The 21,374-nt window shown below is 32.5% G+C and overlaps 1 protein-coding gene across 9 annotated transcripts in view; it reads right to left on the bottom strand.

The window, feature by feature from the left end:
• The window catches only part of AKT3 (AKT serine/threonine kinase 3), a 443,431-nt gene that overhangs the window by 90,649 nt on the left and 331,408 nt on the right, over window positions 1–21,374 (bottom strand). For all 9 annotated transcript variants that reach the window (XM_056814176.1, XM_007481547.3, XM_056814178.1 and 6 more), the window contains 2 exons: window positions 17,209–17,274; window positions 15,285–15,353 (listed from right to left, as the gene is read on the bottom strand). In XM_056814176.1, coding sequence (XP_056670154.1) covers window positions 15,285–15,353; window positions 17,209–17,274 — 135 coding nt within the window. The remainder of the gene's footprint in view (window positions 1–15,284; window positions 15,354–17,208; window positions 17,275–21,374) is intronic.

The following is a 21,374-nucleotide window of genomic DNA, read 5'->3' as shown; positions in this document are numbered from 1 at the left end:
AATAGTTGACACAGAAATGATTAATTGGAATTTTATAAGATAATCAGGAAACCTGGAAAAAAGTTTAAAGTAATTACACTGGAAAAAAAAAGGAAAAATACATAGTATTGATTTCAAGGCAGAAGGTAATGTCTTGTTTTGTTTTGTTTTAAAAAAGGAAGTCTCACAGGACAGGAAGGGTGAAGAAGTCAGAGACTAAGAAGAAAAGTCATCTGCAATAACTTTTGATGCTGAGCTACTAAAGAACCCTAGAACCCTCACTAAGTCCCACCACAGTTTTTACTCACAATTAAGAGCTTTAGTAATAACTAGGAAAGAATCCAAACATTCTATTCTAGACTAGGAAGAAAACAGTTTTAAATTAGGAATTAATAAATGCTGAGAAAGTCATCCATTTGTACCAAGATGACTGTATTTGTTGGCAGCTTATTTTGGTGTATCCTATTTAACTGTTTCTACTAAACTGGTCAATTTTGAGTTCAATTATTTTAATAGTTATATTCTTAATTTTTCAAAAGCCTAAAGGCACTAAGTCAAACTTAATTATAAAATAAACTGAAATAGGGCATAGGATATCTAGGAAGGAGGGGGCCATCACTTTGAAGATAAAGAAACTTAGATATAGTGAGATTAAATATCTTTTTTTTGGAGGGGAGGGATTTTTCTTTCCCACTCAAGCTGTAAGTCTAGAGGCCACTCAAAGTTTGGACCCCAGTGGTGACCTGTATGGAAGCTTTAACATGCTCCATTTTTCCAACCTAGACTGGTTCACTCCTTACTTAGGCTAACTGATGGCCCTCTAGTCTTGGAGGTTCACCATATTAGTGTCACAATTTAGTATAGATCAATCCTGTTGCTACTCAGAAATCTCAAATTCAAGCTATCCACCAGCCTGAACCTCCCAGCTTTGCAAGAATGATAAGTATGCTCTACCATATCTGGCTGATGCCAAATGACCGTCAGGAGTCCACACAATTAGTTAATTACAGGGAGAAGTTCTTTCTCATAGAATATAATATTAATGTAACTAATTGTGCAAAATAATTTCAAAAATCCACTTAAACTGTATAGTTTGAAAGTAATTAAGCAAAACTGAAAATGACATAGGAATATTCAATAAATATTATTTAGCTAGAGGAAGCCCTTATTAGTGACTAGAAAGCTATAGTCCTGGACAATGGCTAATTTTTCAAAGCCCTGAGCAATTCTCTATAACTGTATAAATTACACACAACTGCTATACAAGTTACATAGATTGGTAGAGGAAGTTCCATAAATGAGTCCTCCCATACTTATGAAGTCGTTCAGACCATATATATTCACCCACCCACCCTAACTAATATGAGTTCAAATAAAAATGAACTATAGATCCAAATACTATTTTAAGCATAGGCATAAATTAAATTCTATACCAGATACCTTTGATATATTAATAAGAATTTACAAATGTTTGTGTTTAATGAAAACGAGGGCAGAAGTTCTGATTTTTAAATATAGGTAATGGAACTATCACAGATATGACATCCAAAAAATATTTAGGTCAAAAGAAAAAAAAATAAGTTTACCTAGGATGGATTTTCTCTTTAGAATTTTTAGGTTTCTTTAAGCAGGATTTTTACTAGGTCTTGTTTCCCTTAGTATCCTTAACTATAAGATGGGAATAATAGCAGTACCTACCTCACAGGGTTGTTTGGAAGGATCAAATGAGATATTTGCAAAACACCTGTAGCATAGTGCCTATCAAATAGTAGGTATTTGTTAATAAATGATTATTCCCTTCTTTTCTATTCCTCAGGCATTGTTTGTTCTGATATGAGCCTAATAAACCACAAGTGCAAATAAATGGTAAGCAAGCTACTGTTTTTTCGAATATATTTATTCAATCATGAATCAGAATGTTTACTGTGATAATAAACGACTATATGTAGAAGTCTTGATTGTTAAGTGCAATACACAGTACAGTATATTTCACAACAAATATATATATGTAGTTCCCCAAATTCCAGACTTATTAAAAGTTCTATTCTAAGTTTATTTTCTTTTTGCAAATATGCAAATCACTATTTATTTTATCTATAATTTCCAATCACTCTTTTTTAATAGCTTAATAGTCACTACCCAGAGAACTGTTCAATGTTTAATATAAGTCTTGTTAATTTCAATGATTAGGTTCATTATCATAATATTGATTGAACTAGGATCTTGAGTATACTAAAGACAACTAATTAATTAAGCAATAAGGCACAACAGCCTATGCAATAATGCTGATTAACACACCCCAGGGGCCCACAGAAGGACCCAGGGTGAAGTGGAATAGCTCCACCTAAGGTAAAATTAATAAACATGACTATTCCTGCATAGTTCCAATAGTATTACTTATACAAGACAGTGAAATTTAAAATTACTATTTTTATGACTAATTAAAGTGGTCTGTTATAGGAAAAGTTAAGTTGGGTGTGTGAGTTTGCAGATGGACAGCAGAGTGCAGAGTTTGGGAATTCTGGGGTAGAGCTGCTGCTATTGGAGAGAGACAGTTGAGCCTGCTGTCCATCTGCAAACTCACACACCCAACTTAACTTTTCCTATAACAGTTCTTATACTTTTAAAATAGGCCATAGCAATACTCCTTCAAATTATTCTAGAAAAGTATCTTTTATTATCCACACATATTCTTGCAAGGCAAAACTCAATTGTAAACGCATCTAACTTTAAACTTTGTTTTATAAACCACAGCTTCAGTGAGGATAGCATGATGGGGAAAATGCCACATGTAGAGTTGAAAGACTAGAGTTCTAATCCTCTGATTGAGCATTTGACTTTTCTTGGCCACAATTATTTCATCTATAAAATGAAGGGACTGGACTAACCTCTAAGGTACTCTACATCTATAAAGCTATGAGTCTATCATTCTAAATAACACAAAGCATTACATTTTACCAATTAGTGTAGGAATTAAAACTGAATTGGGAACTGAACTAGGCCTTTAAATAAGCTAAGAGGAAATTTCAAGAGCCATATATGTAATCTGAGCTGCTGAGTATCAAATGGATATAACTATGGATTATATATCTTGAATCCTACCGAGACTGTCCTTTCTCAAACAATGTAATGCTCAAAAAAGTTAACAAAAAATAAAACCTCCCAAATATCTCAAAAGCAATCAGAGTACCCTTATTTATTTTCTGGTTTTTGTCATAATTTTTTTCTTTTTAATATTGAGTGGGCAGGGAGCATTAAGGAGGTAACATCTGTACATAAAATTTAAATGCAATTCATTATATTGTAAATAAGTCTAACATTTTAAAATGTGAAAAAATTTAATAATTGATTTTAAATTGAAAGAATTTTAAAACATACATACTTAGCAAAGCAGTTATATAAGGCTTTTATTGCTTGTAAATACATTTATTTTATATAATAATGCAAAAGGCAAGAATACTTCCTCAACCAACTGGAAAAAATATAAACAAAGGGAAATATTATTTATTAATAAAATTAAACAAACTGTTTCCAGTATTTTTGTTCACAAATTTTCATTAAATCGCCAAAAAAGGGAAATTGAAAATTATTCTTGTTGCAGCTTTAAAAGTGGATTTAATAAGTATTAAAAGTTAATTTTCTCTAGCCATGTCTTCAAAATATGGCCAAGTATACTCTTTTTGGATGCCAAATGCAAAATTGTAGAATTACCCTGCTATTTTCCCATCTGATCAATAGTAGTTTAATTATAATTTGAACATAAAATTCATGTTCATGAACTTACTGTGCACCCCTTTTTACTCTAAGTAATTTGGAACCCTGAAGACTTCCTAATCAGCTTATTCAATTAATTTTAAAATTCCTATTGGTAAAAGACAAAAGGTAAGAGAAATAATGGATCACTGTGAACATTCCTAGTGGTACTAACCTCTCTTGACATCTTCTTTATGTCCACCAACAAGGGAATTTAAGGAAATGAGAGACTTTAATAGGTAATAACGAACTGTCTTAATCCTACTGACCCTGAGCCTTCTATAAAAAGGCTTAGGCAGATAGAAAAGACATCATAAACATTTTTATGTTGTTTTCAGCTATGTGCTTTTATTTCCATTTTCTCTCAATCAAGCAAGAAAATCAACTGTTTAAAAAATATTAACTTCATTTAAAAGTTTGATATTAAAGAGTATTGTTGATATATACTTAGCAATATAAGGCACAGTAAATAAACCTCCTTTCCCTAAGAACAAGACTTTGGAGAAACTGAGAATAAATATTAAAGATGATTTTCTTATTTTAAAGGATAAGAAGCTATACTTTTTCTACTTAGATGAATTTGTTTCCTTTTCTAGATATTAAAAAACAACTATCCTTGTTAAAAGCAAAACAATACTCTGGTCTGTGAGGTCTCTGAAAGCAGAGACTGTGTCTTTTGCCTTTCTTTGTATCCCAATGCCTGCCACAGTGCCTAGAACATAGTCCAATTTCTCTCCCAGGATCCTCTATAGCTCAATGAGTCAATGGAATACGAAATACAAATAAATTTTAGTTTGATATGGAAAGCCAACAGAGAAAGGAAAATGAGATCAAACTCCTAAAAAAAAACAGGAAAACTCACAGGTAAAAGTTCTGTCTGGCCCAGTTTACTTAATGGTAAAATGGAGAAAATAATAGTAACTACCTACCTCCCACGGTTATTGTAAGGATCAAATGAGATATTTGTAAGTGCTTAGTACAGTGCCTAGCAGATAATAGGTATTTATCAAATACATATTACTTTAGTCCCCTCCTCTCCAAAGATGCAAATTTCAAGCCATCTATGAATGAGTATATTCTCCAATAATTCTGAAACAGGGGGTCCATCCAATATGCTGAAGGCCTTCTTCACTTTATTCATTAAGAATGCCAGTGGAAAACTTTCACTGTCAGTCTGTCATCTATTACCCTAATCATACAACTAATTCTTGTTCTTTTCCTGACACACATATCCCTAAAAACATCTTTTGCAATTGTTTTCTCAAGTTCTTCATTGGTTATATGATAACTGGCAGCAAGACATAAACAATCTCTGATGCAGTAAATGACTGGATAAATATTCTTCATTAGTCTCTCTAGAAAAGGAGGATGACTTTTTTATTACATGAGGAGTTTGTTTTATAAAAAGTTATAATTCCAAATTTATAGAAATATAGGCTAATAGTTGAAAATAAGGATGACAATAATTCATTTTTAAAAATCTTCAATGATCTACTCAGGAGGATTTTACTTTGATCATCATATACCTGAATTTTGTTTATGATAACACAACCACTTTGCTTTGTGTGCAACAGAACAAAAAAGGTGTCTCGCTAATATACAAAATATGAAACTCTAATAACTAAAAGTATTAACACAAAATAATAAGCATTTGATATCCTTTTCCTTTTTAATTCTATAAAATATATCAAACGAGGCTAATGCACATTCATATTGTTTTTTGAGGAAATATTTAGGAGCAGTTAAACTGCTGCAATGTGCATGCCAATGATATCTGCCAACAAATCTGAAAAATTAAAGGTTTTCACATTTGCATTAGTTAATAGTAAAATATTGTACCAGGCACTATGGATTGTGTAGTAATTGCTGACCTACATAAGGAGTTTCCAAGCTGGAAATCACAGATCTGGTCCTTTAAAAAAATAAATCAGAAAGAATATGGCTATTTAGTGCTAGTCCAATGACTATCACATTTTTAAAATTAGGGTAAAATGTCAGTCAAAATAGGGACATTGAGAAATCAGTGTAATAACTTGAATGAAGTAGTAAACTGTTAAAAATGAATAGGTAAAATCACCTCAGATTTTAATATGAAATATACCCTTGATTATTATCTGAATTCAAGAAAATACAATAAGTAGACCCATGGAAACCAAAGTAAATTTTATCTTTTGGACAGAAAATTAACTCTTTTTAAAATTAGAGCCCATATCCATAATGGCCTTGATTTATGAATGAAAGTAGGTTACACCAGTTCCTCACCATTCCCAATGAACTTATGAGTTCTAATGAAATTTCAATTAAAAATATTTTTTTAAATCTCATAGGAACCATTTAATGAATATGTATAATACTGAGCTATATTAATATAAGGAATGAGACCAAAATTATTATCATCTGTTTCAAATTTATCCCATTACTATATATTCCAAAGCCAACACAAATCTTTATGACTGAGTTTTTTATCAAAATGTCTTAAGCAATAGGTTGTTTATATTAATTATTTTTTGAGGTTGAATAAAGAAAAATAATCATAAAAGGCTGTTTCCAGCCCATGTCTATTAGAAGATATGATCAAATGCTAATGAAACAAAACTGCATTTCTGAAATCCCTGAATTAAAATATCTTCTTACATTCTTATTCTGTTCAGTGTATGTCACTATGCTAGAAGTTTCTTGGCAGTAATTTAATTTAGTATTCTCTCAAGGTGAATTTCAAAAAATGTGAGTTAATGATATTACATGTTGCAAGCTATAGTCATATTTGAACTCATACTCCCTTCTTTTATTTTAAGTCATGGATGACTGAAGAAAATTATAGTTGATTTTTTGTACTTCAATTTTTTTTGACCCGAAACAAGAAAATTCTGACCAGATTCACCAAACATGATTAATATTTATAATAGTAATAATATCAAGCTAACATGATATCACTATTGACAGGAAATGGTGGATTTTAACTTCAAATCACTCAAATCACACCTTCATAAATTGGTAGGGATAACAACTTTTAGCTTCCAGTACCTCTATCTTATATGAAGTTCTTTCAGGACAAAATGTAGGCTAACTAATGAGAAATGTGAAGAAGAGTATGAGAGGATCTTAAGAGGAAAACTTAAAACTAAAATCATGTTAGAAGACTGACATTTTCCCATGTGAGTTAATAATGAAGCTACAGATAAAAATATACACAAAAAGATTCAGTAACTACAAGAAGTATTTTGAATTATACCTACGTAAAATTGAAATACCAATATTGTTATTTTTCTTTTCCCATTTGATAAACATTTTAAGCATGTACTATATGCTAGGCATTATGCTATGTTGAAGACATTTGAACACAAAGTGAAAAAGGTCCTTCGTCCAAAAAACTCATATTCTTTCTCTTTTTTTAAGCCCTTACCTTCTGTCTTATACTGTGTATTGGTTCCAAGGCAGAAGAGTGGTAAGGCCTAGGCAATGGGGGTTACGTGACTTGCCCAGGGTCACACAGCTAGGAAGCGTCTGAGGCCAGATTTGAACCTAGGACCTCCCATCTCTAGGCCTGTCTCTCAATCCACTGAGCCACCCAGCTGCCCCTCATATTCTTTTGAATAGAAAAAAATTACAATGCACAGAAAAAATTAAAAAAAAATACAAGTATTTTGGTGGTATGAATAAAGATCATGAAAGGTTTTTTATAGGAGGTAATACCAGAGCTGAGCTTTTAGCAGGGTAATAATAATAATAATAATATATGAGGTATGGATTCTAGGGATAGAATCTGTGCAAAGACACAAAGGTAGGAAAAAGAATACCATGGATAAGAAACTGCAGGTATGACAACTTGGCAGGAATGTAATCGATAACTGAGAGTAGGGGTGATAATAAGGCTGAATTAAAGTGAGATTAACAGGATGGAAGTGAGAGATGTTGTAGAGGCAGATAGCTTTCTCCCCCATGAAATATGAAAAGCACTTCCACAAAGTATTAGTTAATAAAGTAAGCTTGGTACACTGGAAATAAACTAGATCTGAATTTAATTTTAGCTTTTCCATTTGCTATGTTTCTCCTCACATAAGTCTCTGAGTTTCTATCTCATTTGTAAAATTAGGTTGTTGGACTCAATGATTTTAGGAAGTTCTTTCCATCTCTAAATTTATGACTCTATGATATTCAATGGATCCACACAACTCAACCATGTACTCTGAACATATGGGATTCTTGTCTATGTCTTTCCAAAAGATTACCATAGGGATCCACCTAACATGCTGAAGGACTAATCCATTTCTGTTAGTAGTTGTTTTCCTAATAATATAAATACTGTCTTAGTTACAAAACATGTCATATACTGCTTATTTCTGTGGTGGACATATTATTTACCAATGAGGGCCCAAAAAAGGATGTTTATTTGAGAAACATGAAGAAAATCTGCTTGAAAAGAAATATAATTCTTAATAGAAAAACAGTGTGTCAAAATAAAAATTCTAGATAGACAAGCAATTCTAAGAGGACCTTAGTATAAACATGGCCTTAGAATCAAATGTACTAACGGTAAAAATTGCTGCAATCTAATATTTCTAGTAAGACAATTTACATATGCCTCATTTTAAGATTTTGAAGTTTATTTCTGCGATGGGACAACTGCATGTTAATTATTGTTGCCAACCTGATAAAAATTAGGATTTGGAATTTCTTGAACTATGATAGAGATGAACTACTATGCATAGTGCTTGATTTGACCAAAGTCACAGAATGATAGCATGTACGTAAGCCAGAAATGGAGCTAGAAGCCAACAGAGAAGAAAAGCTGCCAGAAGCAGACAAATGAAACAGAGAAGAAAATAAGAGAAGTTGCTTTGATTTAAGCCCAGCTGAGAGCATCTGACTATGGGAAGGTAGACTCAAGAGTCAATGAGTAGAGCTGATCTGACTGAAGGAAAGTGGTGATACTGGGAGCTGATCGAAGAAAGCAGACTCTTTAATTGATTCTTTTGTCTATTTGAAGAACTAAGTGAGGAAAGGCTTTTTTTTTCTCCTAGTGTGATCCATGTAATGAGAAAGGAACATTCCTTATAGACTTGTCTGTGTTGCCCTTTAATAAACGCTGTGGCTTAAGAATGAAAAATCCTCACAGCTCAGGGAGCAAACTTGAATCAGCAAGCTGAGCTCACTTTGCAAATTCCAGGCTTTAAGGTCAGAGCTTCTCACTGAAGGATTGTAATACTGTTTCAATGCTCCAAGGAGCAAGTTTATGAAGCTCTGCAGATTGTAAATTTAAGGTTGTTATTTGTTTAAAAAAAACACATTGCATCAACAGCTAAGAGTAGTAGAGAAGCATGTTTGTTCAGTGGGATAGAAACATTCAGAAGTGAGGGTGTTCCATAGAGAAGGTGATGCATGATGAAAACTTAATCCCTAATGAGGCCAAGGATACGAAGGCCTTTAGTCCGTAACTATGAGCTGCCTATGGCTCCCTCATGTACCTCGGTGCTTCCCCGTGGATACTGTGTGTTATAAGTAGAGTTATGTGTTTGTTATATTATCATTATCATCATTTCTTTCCTTCTGTTAATAAATATTCCAAAATTAAAAGCTAATAGTATCATCTTTGCTGATTAGTTTAAATGAGAAGCACATCAGTGGGCCTCAAAAGCTACATGTCTCCCATCCTACCCCGCTATTACCAGGGTTATTTATGAAATTCAATAGAAAATTGTTTTTGTAATACAGATATGTCTTTGAAGAAACATGCTGACCTGTCAACTTAAGAGCAGGTGGAATGAGCACACTAGCTCCATCTCAAGAAGAGAGTGTAAACAGAGTTGGACTTGGTGCAATGTTATAATATGGTCAGAAAGTGGTAGTTGCAATGCTAGTATCCAAATCACTAATGGGTGTTATAAGTAAACTTCTCATCCTCATCACTTTTTGGTAAATAAATTGTTCTTATTTTCTAAAACCTCAACATATATGTTATATGCCATTTTATAGAACAAATTGCCATTCCATTCTCACAAGTAACACTACTGATGTATAATAATAGATGCACTAATCATTATCCTATCTCCCATGCCAATAAAAAAAGCAAAACAAAAACAATCACATGGCCCCAAGACTTGTCCTCATTTATCAAAGGAGAATTCTTCCCAAAGATGTCTCAACACTGATCTGCCAGGCAAGAATCAAAATAACTACTAGGTTTTAGGAACTACATATTAGCTAAAAAAAAAAAGGTGGGGGCAATAAATCTATCAAAGAAAAATTCACATTTTAATGATTGTGATACATATGAAAAATTCTCAAATTTTCAAGGTTTCCTTTTTATATAACAATGAAAAATTTTTAAATTCCTTAATATCTTCCATGATCTCATGCAGAATATTTTGTCTTTTCAGCACTATTTAATACCTCTCCCCTCTACATATTCCCCATTCCAACTGAAATACATGGCTCACTATCCCTACAAATGGTTGAAATTTTTATGCTCATTATGTTTCCTAAGTACCCTATCCTCACTGAAATTTTAAAATTTTAAAACCTAACTAAAAAGTCAGTTCCTTCAGAAAGCCTTTCCCCAGGCAGTAATGGCCTACTCTACCTCTGAAACTTACTTTATTCTTTACCTACTCATGCATATATCATATTATATTGTGTTATAATTGAGGGGCACGCTATTTATTGACCCCAGTATACTGCAAATCCCATGGGATTGTGTTTTGTATACACTTGGTATTCCATTTAGCTCTAAGTTCTATGAACAGGATGTGATAAATGTTTTGAATTGTGGAATTTTTCACCTTTCTTCAAGTAATCCTTCATGTCTATTAATTCTGTTTCTAAAACTGGAGCCTCTATCTCCCATTCTTATAATCTTATAGACACCTTTAACTAAATTTCAAAGTCCTATTAATTTCACCTCCACAATATTGCTTGCATTTATTATTTCCTTTCCCCCCGACTATTATCTAATTCATAACAGTACTCATTTTCCCTCATTTAAACTACTCTCATACACATCCTTATAAGTGGTCTTTCTGCCTCTAGTCTCTCCTAATTCAGATTACCTTATTCAATTACTGCTAGATTAAAAACACAGCCCTGATCATGGCAGTGTCATTTTAAAAAGCCTTCCTGTTTCTCCACTGCCTATATGATAAAGTTCACACAATTTCCCAAACTATTTTTCTCCTTTTAGAGCCAAGGCCCAAGAGTCATCTTTTCTTCTTGCCTTCATTTTCTCACCTCCTACTCATTTTTCCATTCCTGGCTTCAAATCCTGCTATTTAACTGAAACTATTCTTTCCAAGGTTTACCAATAATCTCACAAATGCTCAATCTATAAGCCTTTTCTTAATTCCCATTCTATATGACCTCAATGCAGCTTTTTGAATTATCAACTATCCCAACCCCTTGAACAATCTCTCCATCATTTTCTACAGAATTGTTCTCTCACTCCTCTTTGACCATTCCTTGTCAGTCCCCTTTGCTAGATTATCCGCCTTATAATCACTAATTAGTCATCCTTCAATATTCTGAATTAAGTTTGCTTTTCTTCTATCTTTCTGCACTTAGTGACCTTTTTTTTTGCTAGGAGAAGAAGCAGGTGATGTAAAATACGATGGCTTTATAGGGAGTACAAAGTTGTAATTGGCCTATATAAAGATTACTGTTCTCATTTTTCTCACCTTATATTTGATGAAGTTCAGAAATAAATGGTTAGGGGACAAGATGCTATCCCATGTATGGTTCTTTTATATTTCATGATCAATACACTATTAGGTAAATAGATAAAACTATTGCCTTTGGTTGTTGAAAAAAAGAATTGGGATATAAAATCATATATCTTCCATTGGCACACTGAAAGCATCTTCAGGAAGTCTAAAAACAGACAGGTCGATGAGGATATTTACTTTATCCTATTACCAAATGGTTTTTACTTTTTTTGGTTAATTCTCTATATATTAAGAGCTATTCCTCCCAATGCAGTTAACAGATGAGTAATAAGTATAACAATATCTATTGAAAAGACTGTTCTTAAGTTTTTATGGATCAATGATTCTGACTATTTCTTATTATTATCATGTTCTCAGTAAGGTTTGGGTAGAAATAATTCTAGGATAAGTTACTATCCCATTATTCCTACATATTCTATTCTATAAATCATGCATGAATAGAGAAGTTAACTCTTTGTCCCTAAACATAAGTATATGGAAAAACAAATTAATCCTCTGTGGTTTTATTGAACATGTCTTCAATAGAATTCTATTTTAATACAGGAGAACAGGAATGAGATATATCTCATCCTATTCCAACATCATTTTGATCCCCTCATGCAGATCTCAATCTCCTAAAAGTTTTTATTCCATGTAGCTAGGAAATTATGGGTAGTTAGAACATTGTTCTTTTATTTTTAACAAGTCGACTGTATATCTGAACAATTGTGGAAAACAATTTAGCCTATGATAAGAGTCTAGTTCCAGGATATTTGGTCGAGTTCTCTATTATCTTTTGAGGTCAATATTTGTAGTATTAAGAAATTGCTATCTTTCAGTCCATGAAAGACAGCAAAGTGCAAATGTATAATTTTGGCCACCAAGTTATGTCCTGTGAAGTGTTCAATAAGCACTAAATTGTTACACCCTTCAGTGACAAAGTAGCACAGTTTCAACCCTTCTCTTGCTTAAAATATACTAATAACAAAGTCCCACTAATTTCTAGTACAAATGACCTATAGAAGTGTCATCATAAATCCCTCCACTTTTCCAAACGAATTCAATACAACTCAGGTAATTATTTTATACCTTTTTATCAATATATTATTGGCTAAGCTTTATTTGATATTCCCCATGCTGAGCCTTTGGATTCCACTGCTGGATGTTAGCCATTTCATAGGTTCCTCATGGAGACAAACCTCTTTTGGTTAAATTTGGCAATCAAATATCAAACCTCATAATAGGCCTTAATTATGATATAGTGAAGTGAAATCTGCTTGTTACAAACAGATACTGTAGAATTCTGGTATTTTATTATATACTCTAAGAATGTTTGTCAGTCCTCTTCTTTCTTTCTGGAAAGATATTGTTAATCTTTCTATATATCTCTGACACTGGCTGATGGGCCCAACCATTAATAATGTCTAGATTTTTTCTGGAAAAGTACATGAACTGATGCAAAATGAAGTGAAAAGAATCATGAGAACACTGTACATAGTTACACCAATATTATATGATGAGTGTTTATAAATAATGACTTAGCTATTCTTAGCAATATGGTGTTCCAAGGACTCAGGTGAAAAATGCCATCCATCTCCAGAGAAAGAACTGAAGGAGTCTGAATGCAGATCAAGACATATTTCACTTTTCTTCTTTACTTTTCTTTTGTTTGTTTGGGTCCTTTTTCACAAAATAACTAACATGGGGAAATGGTACACTATTACATATAAAATCTACATCAGATGGTTTGCCATCCCTGGGAGTGGGAAAAGTAGTAATGGAGGAAGGGTAAGAATTTGGCTCAAATTAAAACAAAGAAACAAACAAAAAAAAGGCTAAAAAGTGTTTCTTCATGTAATTGAGGGTGGAAAAATAAAAAAAATTATTTTTAAAAGATTAGGTTTTTGTTTATATTGTTGGAGGTTTTATGAAGATACATTCCAAATATGTTATGGTTCATTTACAGGCCTAAAAGTGTGCATTAAGGCTTAAACTGCATAAATATTAAAACATGTTCTTCCCATTCAGCTTTTAACTTTAGGATATACTTAATAACTCTTAATGTTTTTACCTACAGGTTGTCCTCCATACTTAGAATATATTCCCTCTTTGTTCCTGTCTTAGAATCCCTAATCTCTATTAAAGTTTAGCTCAAATGTCAACTCTTATATGAGATCTTTCTTGATTCTTCCCAATTATTGTTATACTCTTTATATTCCCTTATATTAATTTGGTATATGTCTTCTATATAGTAATGTATCTATATCTTATCTCTCCCAATAGAATATAAACTCCTTGAGGGTAGGGACTTTTCATTTTTGTTTGCCTGGTCCAAAGGAAGTACTTAAAAACTGTTTATTGATTAAATGACTTTGACATCTAGCTGATAGGTATATAGAAATATTCACATATATAGATACCCATATATATATATATATATATGCACATATGCACAGAAACATATGGGTGTATGGTGTATCCACATATATATCGGGGTGTATCCACATTTGCATGTAACCAACTGTCTTTCATCTCAGTCAGGCTAAAGTCATATTATTAGACATGCATGATTACAAGTTAATTTTATCAGTCTTTTTTTAATGCACTTGGCCAAGAACTTTATCATTTCTTTATATTTAACCTATTAATTCCAAACCTCAATCTCAGATATGATCGTACTAGCCAGCTGTTCATTTCCCAAATTCTGCATTCCTAAAGGTTCTCTAATGATGCCCTATATTTTCCTACCATTTTGCCTTTGTTCATACTGTTAACTCTTTTTGGAATACCAATTTTTTTCTTTCCTCCCTGTGCAAATACTACCTATCTATGTAAGTCTAGCTCAAATCCTAAATTACATGAACCCTTTCTTTCGCAGTCTTTCATTTGTCTTAACTGATCCTTTCCTCTTCAGAACTCCTTGTACATATATTATAGAACTTATCACTTTTTACCTTATAACACAGTTGTTTGTGTACATCTTATCTCTTCTAGTAGATTTTTTTAAGTTAGTGAGGTTAGGTATGTCTTATTCATCTTTATGTCGCCCGTGATGTAGTACTAATAATACAGTAGTAGGCATTTAGGAAGTATTTGCTGAATTCTTAAAATTTTCTACTGCTAATTCCAATCAATCCATGGATTCAGAAAATCCTGTAGAAGACAATTAGGTTATCAAATCAAGGTTCATGTTGATTTTTTTTGTGGAGGAAAAAAAAGAGAATACTTTATTCCTATAAACTAGAGGTGACATATTGCCTACAACAATCTCAACTGTAGCCCAAACCAAATTAAAATGTAATTGAAGAATATTTAATAAAATAAAAATATAATAAAATAGATAGCATTACATTAAAAACTAAGTCAGTTATGTGGTTGGTCCACAAGGACCTTTATGAATGGATTACTGGTCCCCACTTCTTTTTGTGTTCGATACTATTGCTACAGACTACACTATGATAAGTTGATTTTAAAGGATTTTGGAATCCTCCTCGTATAAAGTATTTATGACCAACCACTTTAGTAAGTTGTGTCTCTGTGTTAATAATACTTTAAAAAATGAGAAATGGAAAACACATGAGGAAAAGGAGGAAATAAGACACTCATAAAAAGGTTAAATTTCTAGAGAAAAGTAAACAAACCAGTAATGACCACTAAGATAAAGATTACTACTCTCTCTTCCCATCAAGTAAAAAATCTATTCAATAAAAGCATTAGATCACCACCAAATTAAGAGATAGAAATCTATATTTCATCCACTTAGTAAAGAACTGTTGTAACTGTTTTAATTACTTAGACATAAAACAATGCTAATGATAACATACAAACTCAAGTGTCAAGTATGTTTCTTTAACTCACCTCTCCTCCATTAACATACTCCATCACAAAACACAAACGATCTTTTGTCTGGAAAGAATATTTCAAGGACTTGAAAAGAAAAAGAAAAAAATGCTTATAATGTAGACCCACATTGTCATTATAATAACTATGAATTATTTTTAAAGTTATTTTATGAATTTATGAATATGAATTATCTTAAAATACATAACTGTTAAAATGGACAAAAATATTTCATTAACATTGTATCTCAAGTGAGGAGATCTTATCTGAAATCTGGATTGATTTGATTCAATTCAACAATGAGTATTTGTAAAAAAGAGAGTTCACTGTTTCTGAACTTATGATAATCTTGAATTAAAAATAAGCTTTGCAATTATAACAAGCATTTCTGAATCTATGGTACAAAAAGTATGAATTTAAAAGGGTCTTTACAGTCTGTATATGATACATTGTGGGACCCTAAAATTCTCAATACATTCTATCTGCAAGGTTCAATGATCACTTCATCCTAATAGAGACAAATTCTTATAGGGGACAGTTAAATCTATTGAATTTGATTTTTAATATGTCTTAAATAATCACTTTTTCTCTCTAAATGTTTCAGTCCACTGACTAGTGTGACATACTGGTCCAACATGAATATTGTCGCTCTAAAGGATTTGTTATAAAATACATCCATACTTCAGGCTTATTTTTGCCATGATATAACAGAGGTCAAGGAACAAAATAAAATAGTTCTAGAGATAAAGGGAAGCAAAATCTCTTTGCAGGATTTTGCTTCAAACAAACTAAAGAATTCTAAATATCATTTTTTGGAAACAATCTTCAACTTCTCTGTGCCTAGTGGAATTCATACATGAACAAAACTCCATGAATGAAATAACTTTTTAGGGGATCCAAGTATAAGGGTAAGGGACTCAATTCAGTCCAAAGAAGTATTAAAAGTCACACCGATAAGGGTTAGCTGGGCGGCTCAGTGAATTGAGAGCCAGGCTAGATAAGAGGTCCTGGGTTCAAATATGATCTCAGACACTTCTTAGCTGTGTGACCCTGATCAATTTACTTAACACCCATTGACTAGCCCTTACTGCTCTTCTGCCTTAGAACCCATACACAATATTAATTCTAAGAGAGAAGGTGAGGGTTTAAAAAAAAGTAACACTGACATAGACACAAAGATACACATACACACTTCACAGGTTTATACCTTGCTTTTGATAGTATTATGTTATATATAAAATATGATGTCTTTTCCTATTTCTAATTTTTACTGATGGGGTATTCCTTTGAGTTGTGACATAGTTACTATAAGGTTGCTTAATATGTATCCCTGTAATAGATATTTTAAGGGAATGCTAACTGACCACTTAAATATTACAACCTTCTTTTTAAATATAAGTTGCTCCAGTAGCATATTAAGACTACAAATCAAAATATAGTTCAGATTGGTAAAGTCATGGGAATTCACTATTGTGGAGAACCCAGAAAGGTAAAACTCCTTCCACCAATATAGACTGGCATAGTCTTAGAAAGCAGCTAGGAGCACTTAAAAAACTAATTGAATTGCGCAAGATTAAATAATACATATATGTTTTGAGGTAGTATTGGAATCTAGGTCTTCCTAATTCTAAGTTATCTTTTATTTACTTTACTTTGATACTTCTTATACATAGATTTTAAAATGGAAGCCTATATGGCTACTTGATAGGGATACTGTGAAAGGAATTCATATATATGTCCCTTTCAAATATGGGATTCCATAATTATCTAAATTTTCCCAAAACTTCAGAAAAAATTTAGTATCTTCTCTATCACTTTAAGCAAAGAGAATGACTAAAATGAACAAAGTATATATTAATTTTTTGTACATTAATTAATGTACAAGGATAATCATTAAAGTTTTTAAAATGAAAGGAAAAATTCTTATTCCCTGATTACTTACTGTTAAAAAGGGATGTCTAGTGTTTTTTAATACTCTGCTTTCTGTTAGAGTGTGTGCCACTTCATCCTGGAAAAGAAAAAGGCAAATTATTAAGATAACATAATATGAGCAAGAAAACTAAAATTTTAAGGCCTCTAAATCATAAAATTAAATTCAGAGAAGAAAAAACATTTAAAAAGAAAACTCAAACTTCCTTTCTTGATATGATTGTGATTGGGAGATGCCAAATAGTTAAACCACTGTGTAAATTTAAATTGCTAAATGATGGCTGAAACATAGTTATTCTCTACCATAACACATATATTCAGAATTTATTATCAATTCCTTTTCCTGGGTCTCATTCTCAGATATTTCCATGATGGAAGTCAGATTATATCTTAGCCAAAAGAAATTATTTCTGCAGATCACATTAGGAAATCTGACCCTAAATGTTTAGAAAAGCATCTAAGTAATAGCTTAGAAATGAATTAATTAAAAACAACAACAATAATAATTTGTCTTAAATTAAACAAAGGTCACATATTTTTTTCCATTACTAACAACAAACTATTGAGTATAAAACTCAAGTTTTCAAGCATCAAATCACGTTTCTTTTGGTTAAATCTTTCATCCAGTTAGATATTCTTCCCTAAAAAATTCTTCATAGCTAAACTGTGTGATGACAGTGAAATATAAGTGTTTCTCCTCAAGATGTGGCATATTTTAAGGTTTAAAAAATAGCAGCATCACCACCACCTTTATGCATAAATGTAAAAAAAAACTACTTTATACTATAATTAGCATCTTAAGATGCTGTTGCTGGCAAGATCCTAGGCAGAGTCCTTCTAGACCAGTTTTTTGTTACTGTCAACAGATCATAGTAGGACTATAGGCAATGTTTACTTCATGGTCACCACCAGAGGAACACAGGGAAACAGTGATATCCTCATCATACATCACATATACATATTGAATAGTAGTTTTTAAAATTAGTATTGATGGTATAGGTGAAGCCCAGAAAGCTTAAGAGTATGTTTTCTCTAGAATAATGTGGCAATTTTTTTCTGGGGAAAAAAAAAAAACAGTACAGTACTCAACCTGATCTTTATTATCAGTGAATCAAGACTATACCCAATCTGGATGTAGTTCATCTATTCTAAAAAACTTAAGGGTAGCCAAGCAGTCCAGTGAATTGAGTGTCTGGCCTGGAGTCAGGAAGACTTGAGTTTAAATCCAGCCTCAGGCATTTCATAGCTATATGACATGGTATGAGTCATTTAACCTTGTTTGCCTCAGTTTTTTTCACCTGTAAAATGAGCTAGAGAAGGAAATCAAAAACCACTTCCACATTTTTGCCAAGAGGATGCCAAATGGAGTCACAAAGAGTAAGCAATGACTGAAACAATTGAATAATATAGCTTTAAAATACATGGAGGCTAAAGTTAAGAAGATTGAAAGCAGGGCCATAACAGAAAAAGCATTGGATCTGGCATTAAAAAACTTAGATTCAATTCCTCATTCTAATCACTTGCTACTTGATGATCTTGAACAATCATTTGCCTTCGTAGGTCTAAACTATTTCATCTTTAAAATGAAGGCACTGGATTAGAATACTTCTAAGGTCTTTTAAAATTCTAAATCTATTACACAAAAAGATATTGTGTGCCAGTAACAAATTTCTTTCTTAGAAACTTTATAGTCAGAGTTAGAAAAAAGATAAGTTGGAAAGGAAGACATTCTAAGAAATCAGAACACAGAAATGATCATGCAGAATCATATAATATTAATTTCTATCACATGTGCCAGTAAATTAAACGTATATCCCTGGAGATGGAGGATCGATCTCAGAGATGAGAAGAAAAGACATTACATCCACTGGTAAGAAAGGATGAAGAGTTCGAGAACTATCACCTGCCAGAAACTGTCCTTAAAGCAGCTTCTAAAACTTGGCTTTCTACAACCTCAATGCAAAGTACTTATCCTCTTGAGTTGAGCAGGGACAGTTTTGGGGCAAAGAATATTTCTTTTGATCTGTACCTAGGAATATTAAAAGGTCTAGATCAAGTTTGTTTTTTGTATCTACAAAGTAGTAAGCCCACTCCCATCCATATTTTTCAACCTACTCTTATTTATGTCTTATATTACAGTAAAATGTGAAAGTTTTTTTTTTTAACAATTAGAGACAAAAAGCTTAAAATGCAAATAAGATGTAATAATGCTACAAAACAGTTCAAGCCAGGGAGTCATAATATTAATTCAAATTTATACAGCAATAAGTGATTGCTAAACAAATGAATTATCATTAATAATACTATTAAGCATATATTACGAGTATAAGATCCCTGTTGCGTTAGGGGAAAGTACAAAGAGGTTACTTGGAATTCATAAAAGGTAAATTAAAACTTGATTTAGGGGAATGAATTAGTTAATGAGAATGTCAGTGAAGGCAGACTGGCTACAGACAAACACTAACTTCAAAGCCTTGGATTTAGAGCTTGAAGAGACTTAGAAAACATAATGTAGCCTGCTCATTTTATAGATGAACAAAATGAGGAGAGAGCGCCATTCAAACTGGAATTAAAATCTTTGAAATAACACTCTTTATATCAAAGAGAAGCTTCTTGGTTATTACATAGGGCAAATTCCATTTATCTTCAATAACTGGTGAAGAAATAGAATCTATGCACTTGTCACATCAAGTATATAAGCAATTAATCACTTACTATTTGCACTGTGACTAGGACACAAAGAAAGGCAAGAAACAGATCTTGCTCTCAAGGAGCTTACAGTTTAATGAGGAAAGAAAACACATAAAAAGAAATTAAAAATCACCACGGAAAGGGGTAGGGTGTCCTACATGGGACATGAGGAAGTCCTCTAGCAATGGAAGATAATGATAAAAGTTATTGCCCTGCTGTGGAACCTGGAAGTCCTTCAAAGTTCTCCCTCCACTCTATCACATCAAAAGGAAAGGGGAGTGACAGGGAAAGGGGGTGTTGAAGAGGTTTGAGTACCAGAGTTGATAGCTTCTTGCAGGATGATGAGTTTCTGGAGATCAAACACAGGAATGTATCAATGTGTAAGATGTTTAGTTGTTTTTCAGTTGCATTCGATTCTTCATGATCCCATTTGGAGTTTTCTAGGCAAGGATACTGTGGGATTTAAGATTTTCCTTATCCAGCTCATTTTACAGATGAGGAAACTGAGGCAAACAGGGTGAAGTGACTTGCTCAGGGTCACTTAGCTAATAAGTGTTGAAGGCCAGATTAGAATGCAGAAGATAAGTCTTTCTGACTCTAGCCCCGGGACTCTGTCCTCTGTACCACCTAAGTATCCTTAACAATGTGCATGCTCCTCCTATTTATATAGATATACCTTTCAAGTAGCTCTGAGACTTCAGGTGAATCATCTAATTGATATAAGACTCTGTTTTCTCTACCATAAAGTAGGAAATAATAAGAAAGGTCTCAAGATCTCTGAAGTACAATATAAATGTAAGGTAATATTATGATAATATAGGTAATTAAATAATCAATGAATAAACATTAATTAAGCACCTATTAGATGCCAGGTACTATGTGAAAAACTGGGATACAAAAAGAAGGAAAAGATAGTCCCTGTCCTCAGGGACTTTATAATTTAATGGGAGAAATAATATACAAATGCATACAAAGCAAGCTAAATATAGGATAAATAAAAAAAGAATTAAGGGGGTTAGGGAAGGTTTTCACATAGAATATGTGTTATGCTTCAATCATGAAATTGTGTTATATCTATGTTACTTCAATTATATTATGAATATAGAAAAAGTCATATACTTGTAAAAGTTGGAGTTTCCACCTCCACACTGATTAATAGAACACAATGCTCAGAAGGTTTGACTGTCAGTCAAAAGAACAAACTAGGTATAAAACAAGTCCTCAATAAATTTCAGAAGAATAAAGTGCTCCAATCTTTAGATTAAAGTGGATGATGCCACAAAGGAAGTATCTTGAGACTGGGCGAAAGAATAAGGCAAATCCATGGTCTTGTATATAAAACACTAAACCAGTTTGAAACCACAAAATCTAAGCAGCAGGTTATTCTAGAGGAAGGCTAGCTCCAGACAAGTTCCTTAAAGGGAACAGTTTGAGGGAGTAAAGATTTTTAAAAAAATCTCTCTTCCCTCAAATCCTCATGACAGGAAA

This window comes from Monodelphis domestica, chromosome 2, assembly GCF_027887165.1.
Source record: "Monodelphis domestica isolate mMonDom1 chromosome 2, mMonDom1.pri, whole genome shotgun sequence".
Taxonomy (NCBI): domain Eukaryota; kingdom Metazoa; phylum Chordata; class Mammalia; order Didelphimorphia; family Didelphidae; genus Monodelphis; species Monodelphis domestica.
The sequence above is the reverse complement of the archived record's forward strand: the minus strand, read 5'-3'. Positions and strand labels throughout refer to the sequence as shown.